Raw genomic sequence first — 18,902 nt, forward strand, 5'->3', positions numbered from 1 at the left:
ATTAAATATTTTGGATGTTTTTCTACATTTTCAAATATGTGGAGTTCTATTACAACACAGAATACAAAGTGTACAGTGTTCACTTTATATTATTATTTTGATTACAAATATTTTCACTGTAAAAATGATAAACAAAAGAAATAGTATTTTTCAATTCACCTCAGACCAGTACTGTAGTGCAATCTTTTTATTGTGAAAGTGTAACTTACAAATGTTGATTGTTTGTTACATAATGGCACTCAAAAACAAAGCAATGTAAAACTTTAGTACCTACAAGTCCACTCACTCCTACTTCTTGTTCAGCAAATCGCTAAGAAAAACATGTTCATTTACATATACAGGAGATAACGCTGCTCGCTTCTTGTTTACAATGTCACCTGAAAGAGAGAACAGGCGTTCGCATGGCACTTTTGGTGCCAGCATTGCAAGGTGTTTATGTGCCAGATATGCTAAACATTCGTATGCCCCTTCATGCTTTGGCCACCATTCCAGAAGACATGCTTCCATGCTTGTTAAAAAAAATAATGCGTTAATTAAATTTGTGACTGAACTCCTTGCGGCATGAATTGTACGTCTCCTGTTCTGTTCTACCCCATTCTGCAATCTATTTTATGTTACAGCAGTCTCAGATGATGACCCAGCACATGTTCATTTTAAGAACACTTTCACAGCAGATTTACAAAACACAAAGAAGCTATCAGTGTGAGATTTCTAAAAATAGCTACAGCACTCCACCCAAGGTTTAAGAATCTGAACTGCCATCCAAAATCTGAGAGGGACGAGGCATGGAGCATCCTTTCAGAAGTCTTAAAAGAGCAACACTCTGATGTGGAAACTACAGAACCCGAACCACCAAAAAAGAAAATCAACCTTCTGCTGGTGACATCTGACGCAGATGATGAAAATGAACATGCGTTGGTCCACTCTGCTTTGGATTGTTATTGAGCAGAACCCGTCATCAGCATGGACGCATGTTGTCTGGAACAGTGGTTGAAGCATGAAGGAACATGAATCTTTAGCGCATCTGGGATGTAAATATCTTGCGACGCTGGCTACAGCAGTGCCATGAGAACGCCTGTTCTCACTTTCAGGTGACATTGAAAACAAGAAGCGGGCAGAAAATTGTAACCAAACTTGTTTGTCTGAGTGATTGACTGAAGTAGGACTGAGTGGACTTGTAGGCTCTAAAGTTTTACATTGCTTTATTTTTGAATGCAGATATTTTTCTGTACATAATTCAACATTTGTAAATTCAACTTTCATGATAGAGATTGCACTTCAGTACTTGCATTAGGTGAATTGAAAAATACTATTTCTTTTGTTTTTTACAGTGCAAATATTTGTAATAAAAAATAAACTTTGTATTCTGTGTTATAATTGAAATCAATATATTTGAAAAAGTAGAAAACATCCAAAAAATTTTAAATAAATGGTATTCTATTAACAGTACGATTAATCTCAATTTTTTTAATCGCTTGACAGCCCTACAAGGCACCTAAAGTTAGGGTCTTTAGTCCAAATTTAGGCACTTGAGAGTGGGTTTTTGAAAAGCTCTCAAGTGACATAGGAGCACAAGTCCCATTGACTTCAAACTGAAAATGCTGATAGAGGTTTAGCCAGGTTGAATCTCTTCAGCTTTCTTGACTTTTAGAAGTTCAATATACCAGAAGGTCATGTAGGATGAAAATATAGCATGGGACAATTGCTTATCAATTTTGGATCTGAGTTTATGTGGTTCTCACAGAAAGGATATTAATAAAGCCCCAGACTTGTCTTTTTTAGAAGATATAAGCATTTTATGTATGAAATTTAGCAGAAAATACCGCCTTATAAAATCTGAAATTTTACAATTCTAAAACTAGGAAACTAAAGAAACAATTACAAAACATCTACTTCAGTGATTTAAGACCATGAGATAGGAAGAACACAGAAAATCATCAAAATATAAATAAAAATGATTACATATTTTTAAAAAATATTGTAATCCAAAAAACTGATTTTTATTTTTTTAAATCAGGATTATCCATTCAGCTGTTGAAAAAAAGCCATTTTATGTTATGTTCTCCACATTTAACAAAGCTTCAGCATTTTCTGCTAGAGACAGAAATATAATACTTTCAAAATTCATAAGCAGAAAGTTGATCCAAATATAACTTCATCCCAAAAATGTACAGCATTTTTACAGTGATCAAGAGATTATTTTGCTTTCATTTTGTATGCATTCTAAACCACAAGAGAAAAGGAATTTCCATTGTCTGGATGCCAGCAGGGCACTTAAAGTTTCTGCAAGTAATTTAGAAAGATGTACAGCCTATTTGTTTTGAATGGAACAGCCAAGTAGAGACTAGCTGCCTAGAAGATTTCTATTGCAAGATGGATTGCGGCATGTAGCAAAGAAACCTTAAAAGCTCCTGTTCCAGAACATAAGGGCTCACTCAGCCAGAGTGATTGTGAGATCTTGGGATTCAAGGACAAAACCTTGACCAAAGATCTATGCAGAACTGCAAGTTGAAATTTAGTTCATTAGACGACTTTTTCAAATTTCCTTTTTTTTTTTTTAAATGCAGAATGTAAGTTAAAAGACGGTGTGGCTGCAGGAGAAAGGCAGTGCTTGATTTGTAATGAAAGACATGCCGGAGCTCAAGCAAGTAGGTCCAGGTCTCAAGCAATTTTTTACTTTCATAACTGACGTGGCATGCCCAGAGGTGCTGGGGATATAAACTACCAAGTCTAGAGGTACCAGGCTCAGCCCTGGCATACCCTGGCACAAATTAAGCACTGGAGAAAGGCTTTTTATAGCTGTGGCCATAAAGATGCCAATACAAGGCAAATTCAGAAAAAAAAAACCTCTTTTTTAAAAAAAAAGCTGTTGGAAAGACTAATGTCTATTCAAAATATGTTACCAGAGCCTTATCCATCTACCGATTTAGCCTCTTTTATATATAGTTTTTTAAAGTAAAATGTGGCCCACTAAAATTAAAAACACATCAAAACACCGAGATTGCCAGATAGAAAACTAGATCATGCTACTGCTCAAAAACCTTTATGATAAGCTAAATAACATTTGCTTCAACCTCCAAGATCACCAAATTTGGGACAAAGGAGTGGATGAGATCCAAGGAGTCTTGTTCTAATTAAAAAAAAAGGGGGGGGGGGAATGATGTCTGAAGTTCAGACATACTAGTTCAGACCTGATGCATGCTAATGTGTATTAACCAATATCCTTACTTCAGTCAGCCAGTAGTGATTTGTTTTTCATTGTGACGTGTCTATCTCATGCCACAAAGTTATAAGGTTCATCTATAAATATGTAAGACAAACTAGTGTATGCAAAGTCACTACAAAAGCCATGCTCTGCATACTTAATTAGCCATGCTCTGCATACATAATTTCTAACCTGGAGAACGTAAGGTGTTCATTCAGGATCATTTGTGTTAAGACAGTACTGTGCAAAGACTCTAATTATTCTGTATTTAAAGGTTTCAGGGTAACAGCCGTGTTAGTCTGTATTTGCAAAAAGAAAAGGAGTACTTGTGGCACCTTAGAGACTAACCAATTTATTTGAGCATAAGCTTTCGTGAGCTACAGCTCACTTTGAGCTGTAGCTCACGAAAGCTTATGCTCAAATAAATTGGTTAGTCTCTAAGGTGCCACAAGTACTCCTTTTCTGTATTTAAAGTGGTCGAACCCTACCATGAACCTGAGTAAACATTTGGGAGCAGGGTGAATATCCACCTGAAAGTACATGCCCTTCATATCAAGAGCTGCAAAGCACATGTCCTTTTCTAGGGATGGTATGTGCCAGGGTGGATTTGATTTAAATCACTAGCCAGGAAGACTCGATTTAATCATGGATTTCTACATAAAAGTGCATTCTTGTCGGCAGTTATAACCTTAATACATATTCTTCAGAACTCAGAGATAGATGTAGGTTTCATTTTTAGAAGGTACACACTATACATTTTAAGTGATTTATTATGAAAACTTTTCAGATTAGTTTTACAGCTAAATCAGAAAATGAATGATTGTTTGGTTATTTCATTTACCAAAGGTCATTGAAGCAGATATTTATGAAGTCATTGGGAGATGAATATCTCCAATTCAACAGGTTAATCATTAATATTTGGAGGATTTTCTTGCCATGCTGTATTAGGAGGAGAACATCACCAGACAGACATTTAAATTGTTTTATTTAACTAAAACAACAACGTTATGTATTCTGTATTTTTTTCTTCAACAGCAAACACACAATATTTTAACAAAACAAGCATATGAATTTTTGAATTTAGTTAATCATTCACGTTTTTTAAAATCAGGTTTGTTTTTGTTAAAATTGCTTTTAACTAAAATAGTTACAGGAAATATTTAAAAAAAACAAACAAATTAAATCTCTATGTCAGCCAGGTCAACATGAGAAACTTAAAATACTGGTTTCTGCAGCTAACACAGTTGTCTTCACCTTCATTTTCCTGTTTGTTTTTGAACACTTTCCTGCTTTTTCAGGTCCCAAATGATTTCTCAGTTTGGAATGAATTAGTCCAAAAGAAAAAAATATTCTTTCGACACCAGCAGAAGAAGCTACTGCTGTTAAAAGTGAGATTATCACTTCAACAGTCTCTCAATCCAAATGCTTAAGTGACTTCCACCAGTTCACTGGTATGTCTTTCTTTAAAACATCATCAGCAAACGTATATTTCTTGAATGGTTCTTATTCCCAAACTGGGGCTCTTTTATGGCCTGCTGCCATTATAGGTTTTCCTTTCTAGTAAGAGAATGGTATGGTAGATCTCAAATCAATGAAGGCTACACTCAGAAAGACCTCAAGGCTTCTGGAATATGCTGCTCAAACAAACAGTTTCACTTTTGTTTCTCCTGCCCGTTCCTCCCTTCTCACATTTATCTCTAGACTTCTTCTCCTTGTCCAGATCTATTCCTCCCCCAACAATCTTCTATTCATTCAACTTTTTGAAACTTTGCACTTTTAGAGAGAGGTAAGGGATTGTCTCTATGTACACAAATTTGCAGAGGAACAATAGCCTTGAGGTCTGTTATTTCTCACCTCTATATATTATTTATTTAAAATCATTTTTGCTGTTAACAAGCATGTTATCGCTGGAGACCCAAATCCACAGTTTGAGAACTGCAAAACTAAGCATCTCTGATGGTATCTTCTAGACTGAGCACTGAGTCCCATTGGGTAGATAAAAAGATTAACCTACATAATCTATACAGAAGCCCCTGGAACTCCATAAGATTGGGTCCCTAATCCATGAACTATTGAAACTCATTTACAAAACTTTTCTTAAACATTACATGAATATATTGTCTTATACTATCAAATTAGAATTCATAATCCCTATTCCATGATGAGATATCTTTGAGCTATAATATATCTTAATTAAAACTATCTTTAGATAGGCTTTTTCCTGCAAAAAGCATTTTATCAAAAAAATTCAATTTAAATTTCAAAAATCCATATTTTTTAAAAAAAATCATTTATTTTTATCCACCCTGGTATGTGCCCGTGTCACCACTGGAAACTTGAGTTTCCAAATAAAATGGTTGAGATAGTGGAGAATGACAATTGGTATCAGGCCATGCTTTTAGGAAGTACATTGAGTAAAAGTCTTTCCCCTGGTACTGTAGAGGTACCAGGGCTCTACTGCACCTCGTTCTAAGAGATTCTGCTTCTTGTTTGAGAATCTACTCAGAAGGATGGCCCCTGAAAGGGTGTGAGCAAAAGGTTTTGGAGGGGTTAATGTAAACTCAATCACATAGCCAGAATGGATGATATTTAATACCCACTTGTCCATGGTTATTGCACTCCAAGTGTGGAAAAAGGGCACTAGACAATCCCCAAAGGATATATGGGGATTGGCAGGCAGTGGCATTACTGGTTTGCAGCTTTCAAGCTTAACGAGGATGTTTATCTCCTGAGATGAAACCAGAACCAGTTTTATCACATCCAGAGTTTAAATCCTGCAACCAAAATCTTTATGTCAAAACGTGCCCTTTCTTGCAATACATTCCAACATACGTACAGCACAAAAACCTTCCTGGGGGAGCACATGAATATGAAGACAGCAAATCTAGAGGTTTTTCATTCATACAAGTTCACAACCCTTTTGTGCTTATCTTGGGTTACAGAGAGCTATTAAAATTAAAAAATTTTATTTAGCTTGCAAAATTAATATTTTGTAACAGTTATTGTAATGATCAATAGATCATATTTTACGAGCTTTTCAAGCACATATAGCTGTAGCAAATGTGCTTTAATTAGATATCAAAAACAAGAACAGTTAAGTGCTAAATAAAATAACCGTGCCTTATATCTTGGCCTGAAATTCACTAGACTAAATTGAATATAAAGATAAGAAACAAGGTACTGTGTATGTAATAGGTATGTGGTCTCACACACACACACACACACACACACAAAGTTACAGTCCACTGATCTGAGTTTGTTACAAGACCAGTACATGGTAAAATAATTGTTGTTTTAATTTATTACAGATGTGCGCAAATCTGAATACTGAATACCATGGCAATCTGAACTTTTTGTTTCAGTTCACATGTGTCAGACATATTGTTATTCAGATTTTTTTTCCCAGGAGCAGAAAATAAGAAGTTTCTCACTCATCCAAGCATCTTTAATGTTCTTGAGTCCTACTCTCTGCCTTTTGATACCACCCCAGAGGTCCCAGGTCCTGCCCTCCCCTTACGCTCTTCCTTCTTGCCCCTTCAGTGACAGTTAGTGGTTTCAGATCCTTCTACCAGCTTCCCTGCTGCTGATACACTGCAGTCAACTTTGCTCCTGTCAATCAAAAGAAGTGTCGCACTGACTCAGTGATGCTCATGCTTCCTGCTGTGATTAATCATCCTATTAGATGTTTTCTTCTGAAAAAATATTAAAAATCTCCATTTTATAAGCTAAACACCACAGTCCATGGTGTGTACACAGCACGTTTTGACATATCTGAATAGCTGGCATTCACAAAACTGTTCAACCGTAAGTGGTCCCACAAAGTAGAATCCCTTAATGTTTAGCAGAAGTGCAATCAGAAGTAAAGTTGATGTGGAAGTAGAGACTCTGAATGTCTCAATAAGCATTCCCTTCTTTGGGGTAGAAGGTATTTACTGGCATTTACTATATTGAAAGAGGATACAGGGAATTCTGTTAATTATTCCCCAAAAGTTATTACCCAAACCCACATATTCTATGCAGTACAGAACCACTGGTTTTGGGGAAAAGCAAGCTTCTTTTCTCCACAGTAAGGTCCTGGTAAAAATTAAAGTTATAGAAAGAAACCCTTTCCTGGGCTTAATCAGAAGAAATGATAAGTCTATCTAAGTTTATACACAGTAAGGAAATTTAGATTTGTCTTTCTATACTAGACAAGAATAGATCTGGATGAAGACGTTAACAGAGCTAGTCCTAAAAGAAGTAGATGAGACTTAAGGCAAGAATACCTCTGTCTTCCAAGAACACAGGCATATGGGATAGCATAAAGTAGATAATGCAGGAAAACTTAATACTTAGGTTATTATATTCTTCAGTAGAGGGAACAGGCTTTACTCCATAAATATGCTACAGTCAGCTGGGTATGTCATTCGGCTGGATCTGTACTGTCTGAAAGAAGAGAAACTGTGATGCTGGCATGAGATACTGCAAATAGACTATCCAGTGAAGGAAGCAGAGCAAAGTGATTTAACTTCAGTATTCCGATTTACAGTGTTCTACTGAAAGTGGTGCAGCTGCTTGTGTGTGTCTTTAATGCTTTGTGATGAAATGGTCATTCCAGTCGTGCCACAAACAGCCCCAAAGCACTGCAGCCCTTCAAACAAAGCTGAAAGTATAAATGGCATTAAAATGGACCCATTCCATAGTCAACAACTATCTTAAGAGGCAGAAAAACAACCAGTATTGTGAACTAAGAAACATACTCCTGAGAGTAGAGGTGAAGGAGAGATGATGAGAAAATGTTCCCTTGTGAGTTACTGTCACTTACCTGATTGATAGAGAATGGTAGTGCTTCCTTCTGTATGTCTATTCTGGTGGCAACTGTATCCTAAAATAATATTGCACTGCCAGCAACTCTGTATACTGCAAAGGTGGCCACAATGTGGCCAGCAGAGCCCTGTAATGCACATTTCTGCTACGCTACATGTTTATGAAAGAGGTGTGGCCTACATAAGTAAGGGGACTGTATGTTCTAAAATGCCTTGCTTTGCAATGGAAAAACAATGACATGCAGATAAAATCCAAAAAATAATCCAAGAAAGATGGAGGCACTCTCGATAGGTAACAATCCTGTGTTGCTAAAGGATCAACGAGACTTGATTGGGCTCCCTCAATTCTACTTTCTATGATTTTATGAAGAAAGAGTAAAAGGAGGGAGTAGAGAAATGGAAATAGGTGAAAGTGACAACTTTTAGATTAGCAAACTTCATTTTATTAATTGCATTTAATTTATTCTCAATGACGTAAAACCCAATTTCAAAAACCCCAAATCTAGGAAAATATATATGTCAATAAAGTATTCAAGTGGCCAGCATGAAGCTTTACCAGTTTGCATTGTATTACTATTTTACCAATTTGTATTTTTGTAACTTTATTCAAAATCTTTTTTTTAATAAAAAGAAGAAATGCTACCCATATTTTTTGTTTCTTTCAACATGTGCAGTCTTATATTCTAATAACTATGTGTTAGTTACCTTGGAAACCGCTGTAGGGTGAATTTTGATTGGATGTATTATCAGATTAATTCTTTACAATTGTGGATACTGTTTAAAAATGGTGCACATGTTTGTGCATTTTTATGGTACAGGTGCCGAGATGTCACCTCCTCCTCCTCCCCAATGTAAATGTTCAACATTTTAAAAGTCTGTTGTTGCTGTTGTTATTGGAAGTGCAGAGAATATGAAAAATTATGCTGAATATTAGTAAACTATATTTTTGAAAAATCTACAAAAATGAATTATGAGCTAGTCTGTTTATGCAACTGAGTTACAAGAACAATTATTGGTGTGAGCAGAGATTTTTAAGAAGCAATTTTGATAGAAGCAGTGATATCAAAGCGAATATATAAAATAGTTATAAATATCTGAGCCCAGGAAGAGAGAAGTGCCAGATACGTCCTGAAGTCCAGGAACTTTGCTGTTGATGTCACATGGAAGGCATTCACACATTATGGAGATGGGCAGTGGTATAAAACTCTAAAATAGATAGTTATCAGAATGTATGCACTGGCATTATTTCCACATACAAAGTTATGAACCATTTTTGTTTACCTTGAGTATGTAAACAGAAGGATGCAGCTTTTTTTTAATTTCATAATTAAACTTCACATTCATAGAAGCAGAAATAAAAAGAGTGGTGATTTTATACCACAGGCTTCATTCTGCACTTCCTATAATTTTGAATGCAGGGGGGCTTTGTCTGGCCAGTGAGAAGAAGATTCTTGGCTACTTTCAGGGATCCCACCCTTTTGGGCTAAAGAAGGGAGGATGGGAGAGCATCACCTGAGTCAGGGACTGACTGAAATGAGCTCAGGTGGGCCATTGGCCCATGTGCATCTGGGGGAGGGGTATTTCTACTCCATTCCCTGCAGACAGTCATCTTTCACCCTGAAGCAGCAGCACCCATCCTCCCCGCCATGTAATCAGAAAATAAACAGGTTTTATCATCTGCTGTAGGCATTGCACTAGTTACTTGTTTCTGCTGGAAAGGAATTTTCCCTCACTAACAGCCGTGTTAGTCTGTATTCGTAAAAAGAAAAGGAGTACTTGTGGCACCTTAGAGACTAACCAGTTTATTTGAGCATGAGCTTTCGTGAGCTACAGCTCACTTCATCGGATGCATATGCATCCGATGAAGTGAGCTGTAGCTCACGAAAGCTCATGCTCAAATAAACTGGTTAGTCTCTAAGGTGCCACAAGTACTCCTTTTCTTCCCTCACTAGATTGTCCAGGGCAGAGCAGGCTTCCCCGACTCCTTCCCCACAGCAGGTCAGTGGCCTGGTTGGGTTGTCACAACCTAGCAGATGGGAGGTGTCCAGTGCAGATACTTGTTCCATAAGGAAGAATAGCTCCCTGGTAAACCAGGGAGTTGGATTTAGGGGAAGTCACCCCCTAGGGAAGCTGAGGAAGGGGAGCTGGAGCCTCTAACATCTAGTAAATTGGGGACTCAACCTCCTTTCCCCAGCTCCTTTAAATCCTCATATGAGGGGAAGGCTGAGGGGTCCCAGCAATGAGTTGGGGCCAGAATGGGAGAGGGGAGGGCTGATGGCAGCTGTCCCCAAACACATGGAAATGATTAAGGAAGGAATGATGACCTGCACTGTACAATTTCTTGCTGGGTAGTTGAGGCCGAATTAAAACCACATTCCTTGCATCTTGTCTTTCTTCCTGCTTGGCCAGGACAATAGCCCCTCTGAACTCAGTTCTCTATTAGGGGAATGTAGCTAAGTCAATATAACATACAACTGTGTAAAATTAGCTCTGCTTTCTACCCACCATACTTGGTCTCCAAAATGGAGAAGCAAGGTACTAGAGTAGGAGCTAGAGTGAAGTAAAAATGGAGAGTGAAACGAAAAGCCTTTTGTTAATTTAAAACACAGGTTTTTTGTTGTTTTAGAAGACACTACTGTACCAGGAAAATTTCTATTTTCAAAGGTGAGTACACTTATATAGGCATCATTTAAGAAATCTTTGAAGATGATATTGTAAGCATTTCCCTTCTACTGCATTCCTATTTTAGGGCCTGATTTGTAGCAAGTTATAAGCATTCTTTTAGCAAAACAGCAAGACACTTTCAAAGTTCCACTCAATTTACTGTACGTAGCATCACATTTTATTTATATAGTGCCATTGTTCCAACTTTCTTCATGATGCATTGGCACTGCCTGTCATCATTACCACACTGTATTATTGTGACTAACAGCAAATCTTTTCTAAGTGCAATCACAAAAAATATTGCAATTAAAACGATATTTTAAAAAAAATCCATTTACTTATATTCAGTGGAGTAGGCAGTGATTTCAGTGTCATTGTGTAACCACTTAAATTCCAAAGGCCAGCTGCCTTCCGCAAGGCACGTGAGTACAAGACGGTTCCCCTCTAGATGGATCTGGGGCAAACCAGGCTCAGTCTTGAAGTAGGGTGCAACGTCATCTGAAACATACAAGAGAAAAAAATGTTTTCATGACTATGAAAATGGATATTATCCTTGATTTTAGGCCACCAATATTTAGCCAATTTCCTCCTAAATTATTTAATAAAATAGGGGACTAGGCTGTCCAGTACTTAAGTATCAACCTCCTAAGCATCAACCGTCTGTATCTAGAAACATGCTACTGGTTAAAATGTTGCTTGGTTCACAAGTTAAAAACAAGTTTGGAATCCTCAGCCTAGGCTCCTCTTCATAGGTGTTTATTTACATGGCAAAAGCACTGGACAACCTGGAACATATTCTTGAGCCTCTGCTCATCAGAGCTATACAACAGAAATCTACACAGTGCCTACATCTGTGTTTAATGTGTCTGGTAGTAGCCATTGCTATTAGTTTCTTACTTTCATTAACACTAAATCCACTCACAAAACTTTAAAAATCCCTTTAAAAAAAAGGATCAGAAAACCAAGGTTGAACGGAAGTGATCATCACAGCAGGACAAGTCTCAGGGCAAATGAAGAATTCTGACAAAAGATCAGCTTAGAACAAAACATCTTACAAAATAGCAAGATTAATATATCTTTTAATATTGTCTCTAACTACAGTGTCTTAAATTATATTTTCTGTGACCAATCACAGGTTTTGAATTAGGGTGTTTTAATAACGTTCAAGGGTCAGATAGATGTAGCATGCAAACTCTTATTCTTCTGTGGATCACAATTGCTAACCATACTCCATTAGATGAAATTAGGGGTTGTTAATGCAAACAAAAAAGATGCTCCTCTTTCATGTGGAAGGAAATATCCAATAGGATTCTGAAACATTCTGAGCCTAAACAAACACCCACTGACATTCACTAAAGCAGGATCTGGCCGATATTATCTAGTCACGGATACAGTCTAGTTCAAACTATCATCAACTACCAAACTACCTGAAACTAGACATTACCACTACTAATAGACCATTTTGAAAAGACAGATCAAAAGAAAGTTGAATGTTCAGATTTTCTTATTCTGGGTATATTTTTATTTAAATTACACTGACAAAATACCCCATTTTAGTACTGAGCCTGTTTAGTAAACATGCAAGGCCTATTTGTGCATGGAATCTGGACTCTCTTCCTAGTTGTTTTATAGACTTCCTGTGTAACCTTGGGCAAGTCACTTAGAGGCAGAGCCTCAGTTGGTTTAAATTGTAATAGCTCTTGCTCAAGTTTCTGGAGCTATGACAATTTACACCAGGTGAAAAACTGGCTTAATCTCCCTGTATGAAATCAAGGACTTCAGTCTTTATATTTTATTTTCCATTTGTAATTTGGGGATAATAATACTTCCCTTACCCACATGGGTGTTGTGAGGACAAAATTAAAAAAATATAAGCAACTTAAAAACCTAAGAATATAAAAGAATTTCTGTTGCTCATATAGGACGGTTCTAACAGAAAACTAAGACAAACTTTACATTTACCGCATTACACAAAATGTGGACCTGATACTGAATACAAAATGAGCCCCATTAATAGAATACGTTACTGTCCAGATAGAGCTTGAAAGAAAAAGAGTCAATATGGAATTGAGTCAAAACTGCTTTTTTGTCTGTCAGATTATTCAGTTAAACATTCCATAAAATTAGGTTCCTATCAGTGTTAAACTATAGCAATATTACTTTCCAGTAGAGTATAAGTCAACGCTGGTTTTATGCACTAGTCAAATTCCAATTAAATTAGACCAAGTTATTCAACAAGAAAGTCTACACAATTCAGCTCCCATTGGTGTAATAGTGCATAAATACAAATATGTTGCTTTCCAGATCACAGAGTTTCAGTACAAAAAATATGAAGAGATAGAGGTTTAATCAGGTGTGAAAGCAATTTCACCTGTGTACTGAAGAAAAAAAATCAAAAAGAAAAACCTGAAAGGAACCCAACATATAGCTGCTGGTGAAATCAGTGGAGATGCTCATGCCAGAGCTCCTTTGAGAGGTAAGTGCTAGCAAGGCACTGTAGCCATTGTAGGCAGTCTCATCAGACAATTCTCCTCCATAAATGTATCAGCCTCAGTCTTGAAACCAATTAGGCTTTTTGCTCCCAATGCTCTTGAAAAGCTGTTCCAGAACGTCATTCCTCTGATGATTAGAAACCTTCACCTAATTTCAAACCTAAACTTGTTGATGACCAGTTTATATTCATTTGTTCTTGTGTCCACACTGGCACTGAACTTAAATAACTCCTCTCCCTCTCTGGTATTTATTAATCTGATACATTAATGGAGAGTAATCATATCTCCCTCAGCCTTCTTTTGGTTAGGCTAAACAAGCCAAGTTCCTTGAGTCTCCTCTCATAAGGTAGGTTTTCCCTTCTTCTGATCCTCCTAGAAGCCGTTCTCTGCACCTGTTCCAGTTTGAATTCATCTTTCTTAAACATGGGAGACTAGAATTGCACACACTATTCCAGGTGAGGCCTCACCAGTGCCTTGTACAATGGTATTAACACTTCCCTATTGCTGCTGGAAATACCTCACCTAATGCTTCCTAAGACTGCAGTAGCCTTTTTCAGTCTTATGACATTAGCAGTTCATAGTCATCCTGAGATCAGCCAATACACACAGGTCTTTCTCCTCCTCTGTGCTTCCCACTGATACAGCCCCAGCTTATAACAAAAACTCTTTGTTAACTCCGTATTGCATGACCTTGCACTTTGGACTATTAAATTTCATCCCATTTCTATTACTCTATAACTTTTCTGTAGATCATAAAAGCTGAGCTCCTGGAAAACAATACCAAAGTATGTAGCATTTATATGTTAGTATTACCTAAAAACTCATCGAATTAGATATATAAATTACATTTTTAGAATTAATATCACATTCTGAATGATTCCTTCTCATCATTTTTAATACTTAAAAATCCCTATTAAAATAAGCTCTATTCACTCCACTGCCATACCCAATTCTTCTGATTGAATATAGAACTTTTATTGTGATTTTTATGCCCATTAATGGTGAGAGAGAGAAAGAATTATGGAGAAGTGCATGGATATTCCAAATTATTAAGGAGGAAAATTATATCTATCTGGGTCTCATAATGTCTACTCAGTTACACCAGATGATTTTTGAATTCAGTTACATTTTATAAAGTTTTGTTTTCATTACATTTTAAAAACTTTCAGTACTTTTTCCAAACAAATTTGGTGTTATTGTTCTAGACAAAAATATGTATTTATTAATTTTTTTTACCTTTTAAAATGAAAAGTAATGACATTATGATTAACGTTAACTTGACTGGGTTGTACAATGATGCTACTGTATCTTATTCTATGCTTTCTGATAGGAATTCTTAAAAAAAAAAAAAAAAGTAACTCGGATGTTATTCATTCTTCCACCCCACTTTTTTTTTGTAAATAGACATCTTGTGATTATGTTACCAATTTGTGGCAATACTGTTCTTAAGAATCAATGAAACATTATATTCTAGCAGTGCATGGGGTTTTTGTTGTGGTGGTGGTTATATTTTTAATGGCAATGTTTATCCTAGATGTTTAGAGGTTTTAATTATAGTACACTAAAATTTAGATCTTATATTTTTCTTATGTATATGCTTCTATTTTGCCAATGATTTAGCAATAATTTATCAATATAATTATAGTTTTAAATTTAAAGAATTTAAATATATAGTCTACATAAAGGAACTAATAAAGTAAATATCTTACATTATCCACTTTACCACATTAACTTGAATACTTTTTGTATTTTAATTTTCAAACTGACAACAGGACATCAAAGAATGCCCCCCCCCCAAATTTTTATAAACTAGTTGAGCTGAGAGACCTAATGACTGTAATCTATTTCCTAACCTGACCTTCTCTTTTATTTTCCCCTTCCTTTTTAAAAAAAAAAAGAAATAATAATCCACCCCTAGATACCAGAAGAATCAATTGTACCATAAACAAGGGGTGCCACTAGCACACAAATTCTCTAAAATGTTCTTGTAAAGTGACAATAAAATTTATTAAGCCATCATAATAAGCGCTATCAATCAGGTTAGAGTCCAGCTGAGGAAGGATTAGAAATCTCAGCATGAATGGAGCAATCAGCCTGAATGGGACCTTTATTAATCGCGCTCTGGTTTTTAGACAGCTGAATTTCCCAGGGCGACTAACCTTTTGGTTAAAACTGCTAATCTTCCTTTCAAAACTTATTTTATATCAAACTCAAACATTTTCATTCTCCAGCACACTGCATGGATTTACTACTGAAGGACTGAAAGTTATAGCTTTACAGTTTGAGGAAAAGACCTAATGCACTATTTGTTATCTCTCTGGTCAGTCAATCAATATGAAAATTATGGATCTCTTCTTGTTTTGGTAAATAGTCACCCAAACTTCATTTGCAGATAGTTTTGGGTACAACAGTAAAACTACGAAAATTATGAAATGCACAGATTACCGCAAAGAAACTTCTCAAAGTTTTAACAGCAGAAAGATTTCAATACTTTAGCATAATAAGTCATGGCACATTTCCAGGTATTTTGCTTTATAACTATCATAAATTAAACCCAGCCACATAGCCATTACTAAAATAAATGGACAGTGCATTCTGTGATGTTATCATCTTTGCTGGGGTTTTTTAATTATATTTTCCCACTTCCTTGAAAATGTTCAACAATTCATTAATTCCAAATGGGTCAGTGATTAGAGCAAATTAATAAGATTCTACAGTTTTTGTCTTATACTTGGTACAGAACATGTCAGACATACGGAATCAAATCCCATCAATTTCATCCAAGGCAAAAGAAAGAAAATTTTTTCCAATATGTCTAACTTTTCTAAAAATGTATTGAAAGCTGTAAGTACAGAGAATCAATAATAAGAAAAAATACAGTAGAACCTCAGAGTTACAAACTGACTAGTCAACCACATGCTTCATTTGGAACTAGAAATACACAATCAGGCAGCAGCAGCCACCAAAAAAACCCCAACACACCAAAAAACAAAACAAAAAGAAGGAAATGCAGAGGGGTGCTGTGTTAAAGGTAAAGTACTAAATAAATAAATAAATGGAAAGAAGTATTTTTCTTCTGCATAGTAAAGTTTCAAAGCTATGGTAAGTCAATATTCAGTTGTAAACTTTTGAAAGAACAACCATAATGTTTTGTTCAGAGTGCCGAACATTTCAGAGTTCCAAACAACCTCCATTCCCAGGGTATTTGTAACTCTGAGGTTCTACTGTATATAACTGGATAAATACATTTTAATACTTCAATCTAATAATAAAAAGCATTCAAGTGCATATATCCATTCTCGTGGAGTTTTGCTAAGTAAATAAAGTGGCAGATTTTGTTTAACCAAGCTAACCACAGATGTGTAAAGAAATGCATGGAATAAGACCATTTGTCATATTTCTTCCTTATGAGACTATTGAGCCATCCACTGAGATTAATCTCCAATGAAATGGACATCAGCAAAATAAATGGTTGCCCTAATAAGCTATTTGTTCCTGTTTCAACATCCATGTTAATAAGAAGCAGACATTATGCTGGTAAAAATCCTTCTGTTACTTCACTCCTATGTAAGCATTTACCCTTTCTAAAAAACAATTTTATTTAAAAGTCAGAGCAAAACTGCTGTCCAAAACTTTGCACCTAGCCTTATCCACAATGATTTAAAACCTCACTGCTGATGCAGCCCACCAAGAGGTTTTTTTCAGATTTCAAATGTTATAATCAAGCTGGTATTGTATTAAAGTGGTCTTCAGAATTCAATCAAATTTTCTTTGAAGCTAAAATTTAATAGACCTACTGGAATGTTTTAAAAAAGAATATAGCACACAATATAAATTATCCTGATGATCCAGAAAATTTACTTAAACCCTTTAAGTCATTTTATCCTCTAATCTTTTATTCCTGATTTTCTCATCAAGCATTCACCATTAGTTTAACAAATTCAATTATGTAATCAGCAATCACTAAAAATTCACTAAAAGAAAAAATGAAAATAAGATACTGAGCAAAGCTCCTAAAAGAAAAGGTAGCCAAAAAGCCTTGATGACTGTGTGTTCTTCGAAGCCAAGTGTAGTGCCATGGAGAACTAGCCATATTTTCAGTATTGGTGTTCATTTATAGAGAGTATAGTGATACTTATGCCCCCAAAGCATGTTTTAAACAGAGTTAAATAGAGGCATTTAAAGTGGGAGGCATTTAAATTTCAAATTGGACTATTAGGGGGAAGTTAACTGTGACTCCCATATGACAGACCCAGAATAACCACTCTAGGAAGTATAAGTTCAGCCAGAATGAGGAAAGCTGACTCAGGAAGAAAAGAAGGATGCAGAAGCTAGTTAGAATGTGGGGACACAGCTGAGCAATTCAACATGACACAGGGAGTCTCTCTTTATTAGTTCAATTGTTGGACAGACAGAAAAGCCCAATCCAAAGAGGGACCGGGGCAACTCAAGGTTCAGCAGAGCTCAAAAGAAGTAAAGGAGCCCCACGACAAGTTCCTTTAAGGCACTATTTCAGTTTCACTGCACTGAAGTTTGGTTCAGCTTTCAAGTGAGTACTTCTGTGCTTGTATATTCCATTCAACCCTCCCTTCTATTCACAGTGCTACACAAGCAAAACTGAACATATTAATAAAATACATACATTTTAACTGTATAAAACCAATTAATTAATTTTCCCCCTCACCACCAAAAAGCCAGGGTATAATTTAGAAGCAAAAGTAGCGTTTATACATGCATAGCCCAGAAGCATATATTTCCTGCACACCAAAGCCTTATACATTCACATTATTTGCTTCTTTTTATATGTTTTGTTCTGGTAATCAACTCTTCTTGACCTGACTGGAGCTTTACCTGCTGGTAAATCTGACTGAAACTGAAATTCAGAGGGAGTTGGGCACCTAACACCCCTAACCCCTTTCTGAAAAGATAGAAGATGCTATAATTATCTTGATCTCATAGAAAGAAACTTTTCCAAAAGAAGACAGCTGGGGCCCCAAACTAAGGACTACTGATTTGGGAAAGGCCAAGTAGTTACAATATGGAAGATGCATCTACCAGAGGGTATAGCCACAGGTACAGGACTATCAAACCTAATTTCTAGAGATTAGATGCAGGGAACTGAACATAAACTACCCTAAATTCCCTTATTGTAACCTTTCCTCTCTCATCCCAGAACAGTGCAATAGTTCAAACAGAGTAAGGCTCAGTGTGTACTACACAGGGTAGGAGGGAAAATTTGTCCACCTTGCTATCACATATACAGAAACTCTGTGGCCCTTCCTCTAGCCTTCAAAGTTAACAAAAGGGGATTCAGAACACCTGAAGTTATACACTCTGTCTAAATAAAACTGTAAAGCCAGATATATGTTGAGACTATGCCATAATTTCTCTTTCATTGCTTAAGGATTATGGACAGAAGTAAGCCATAACCGTGGACAGAAAGAGGATAAAAAACTTTGGGAAGGAAATTGAGATAAGCACAGGTTACTTTATCCCACAAACAAACTGTAGGGGAGTGTTGCTAAGACCTAGACTTACCTACATAAAGCAATGGTCCCCAAGAAACCAATCTTCAGGACAGAGGAAGAGGGGATTTAAATAAAACAGTTTGAAGGGATAAAGGCAGAGAACTAGGGCTCTGACCAGGCTCCTGGGAGGCAAGGAAGATCCATTTGGGTGTGTAAGGGGGGGAAAAAAAAGTTTGACAGTTTAAGAAGCAAGGAGATGTGGACCCAC

General features: G+C 36.3%; 1 protein-coding gene across 2 annotated transcripts in view; it reads right to left on the reverse strand.

The window, feature by feature from the left end:
- SDK1 (sidekick cell adhesion molecule 1) overlaps positions 1-18,902 on the reverse strand; it is a 646,346-nt gene that overhangs the window by 391,356 nt on the left and 236,088 nt on the right. For both annotated transcript variants that reach the window (XM_037910909.2, XM_043523779.1), the window contains exon 3: positions 11,013-11,172. In XM_037910909.2, the coding sequence (XP_037766837.1) occupies positions 11,013-11,172 (160 nt within the window). The remainder of the gene's footprint in view (positions 1-11,012; positions 11,173-18,902) is intronic.

Source organism: Chelonia mydas, chromosome 10, assembly GCF_015237465.2.
Source record: "Chelonia mydas isolate rCheMyd1 chromosome 10, rCheMyd1.pri.v2, whole genome shotgun sequence".
NCBI classification, from domain to species: domain Eukaryota; kingdom Metazoa; phylum Chordata; order Testudines; family Cheloniidae; genus Chelonia; species Chelonia mydas.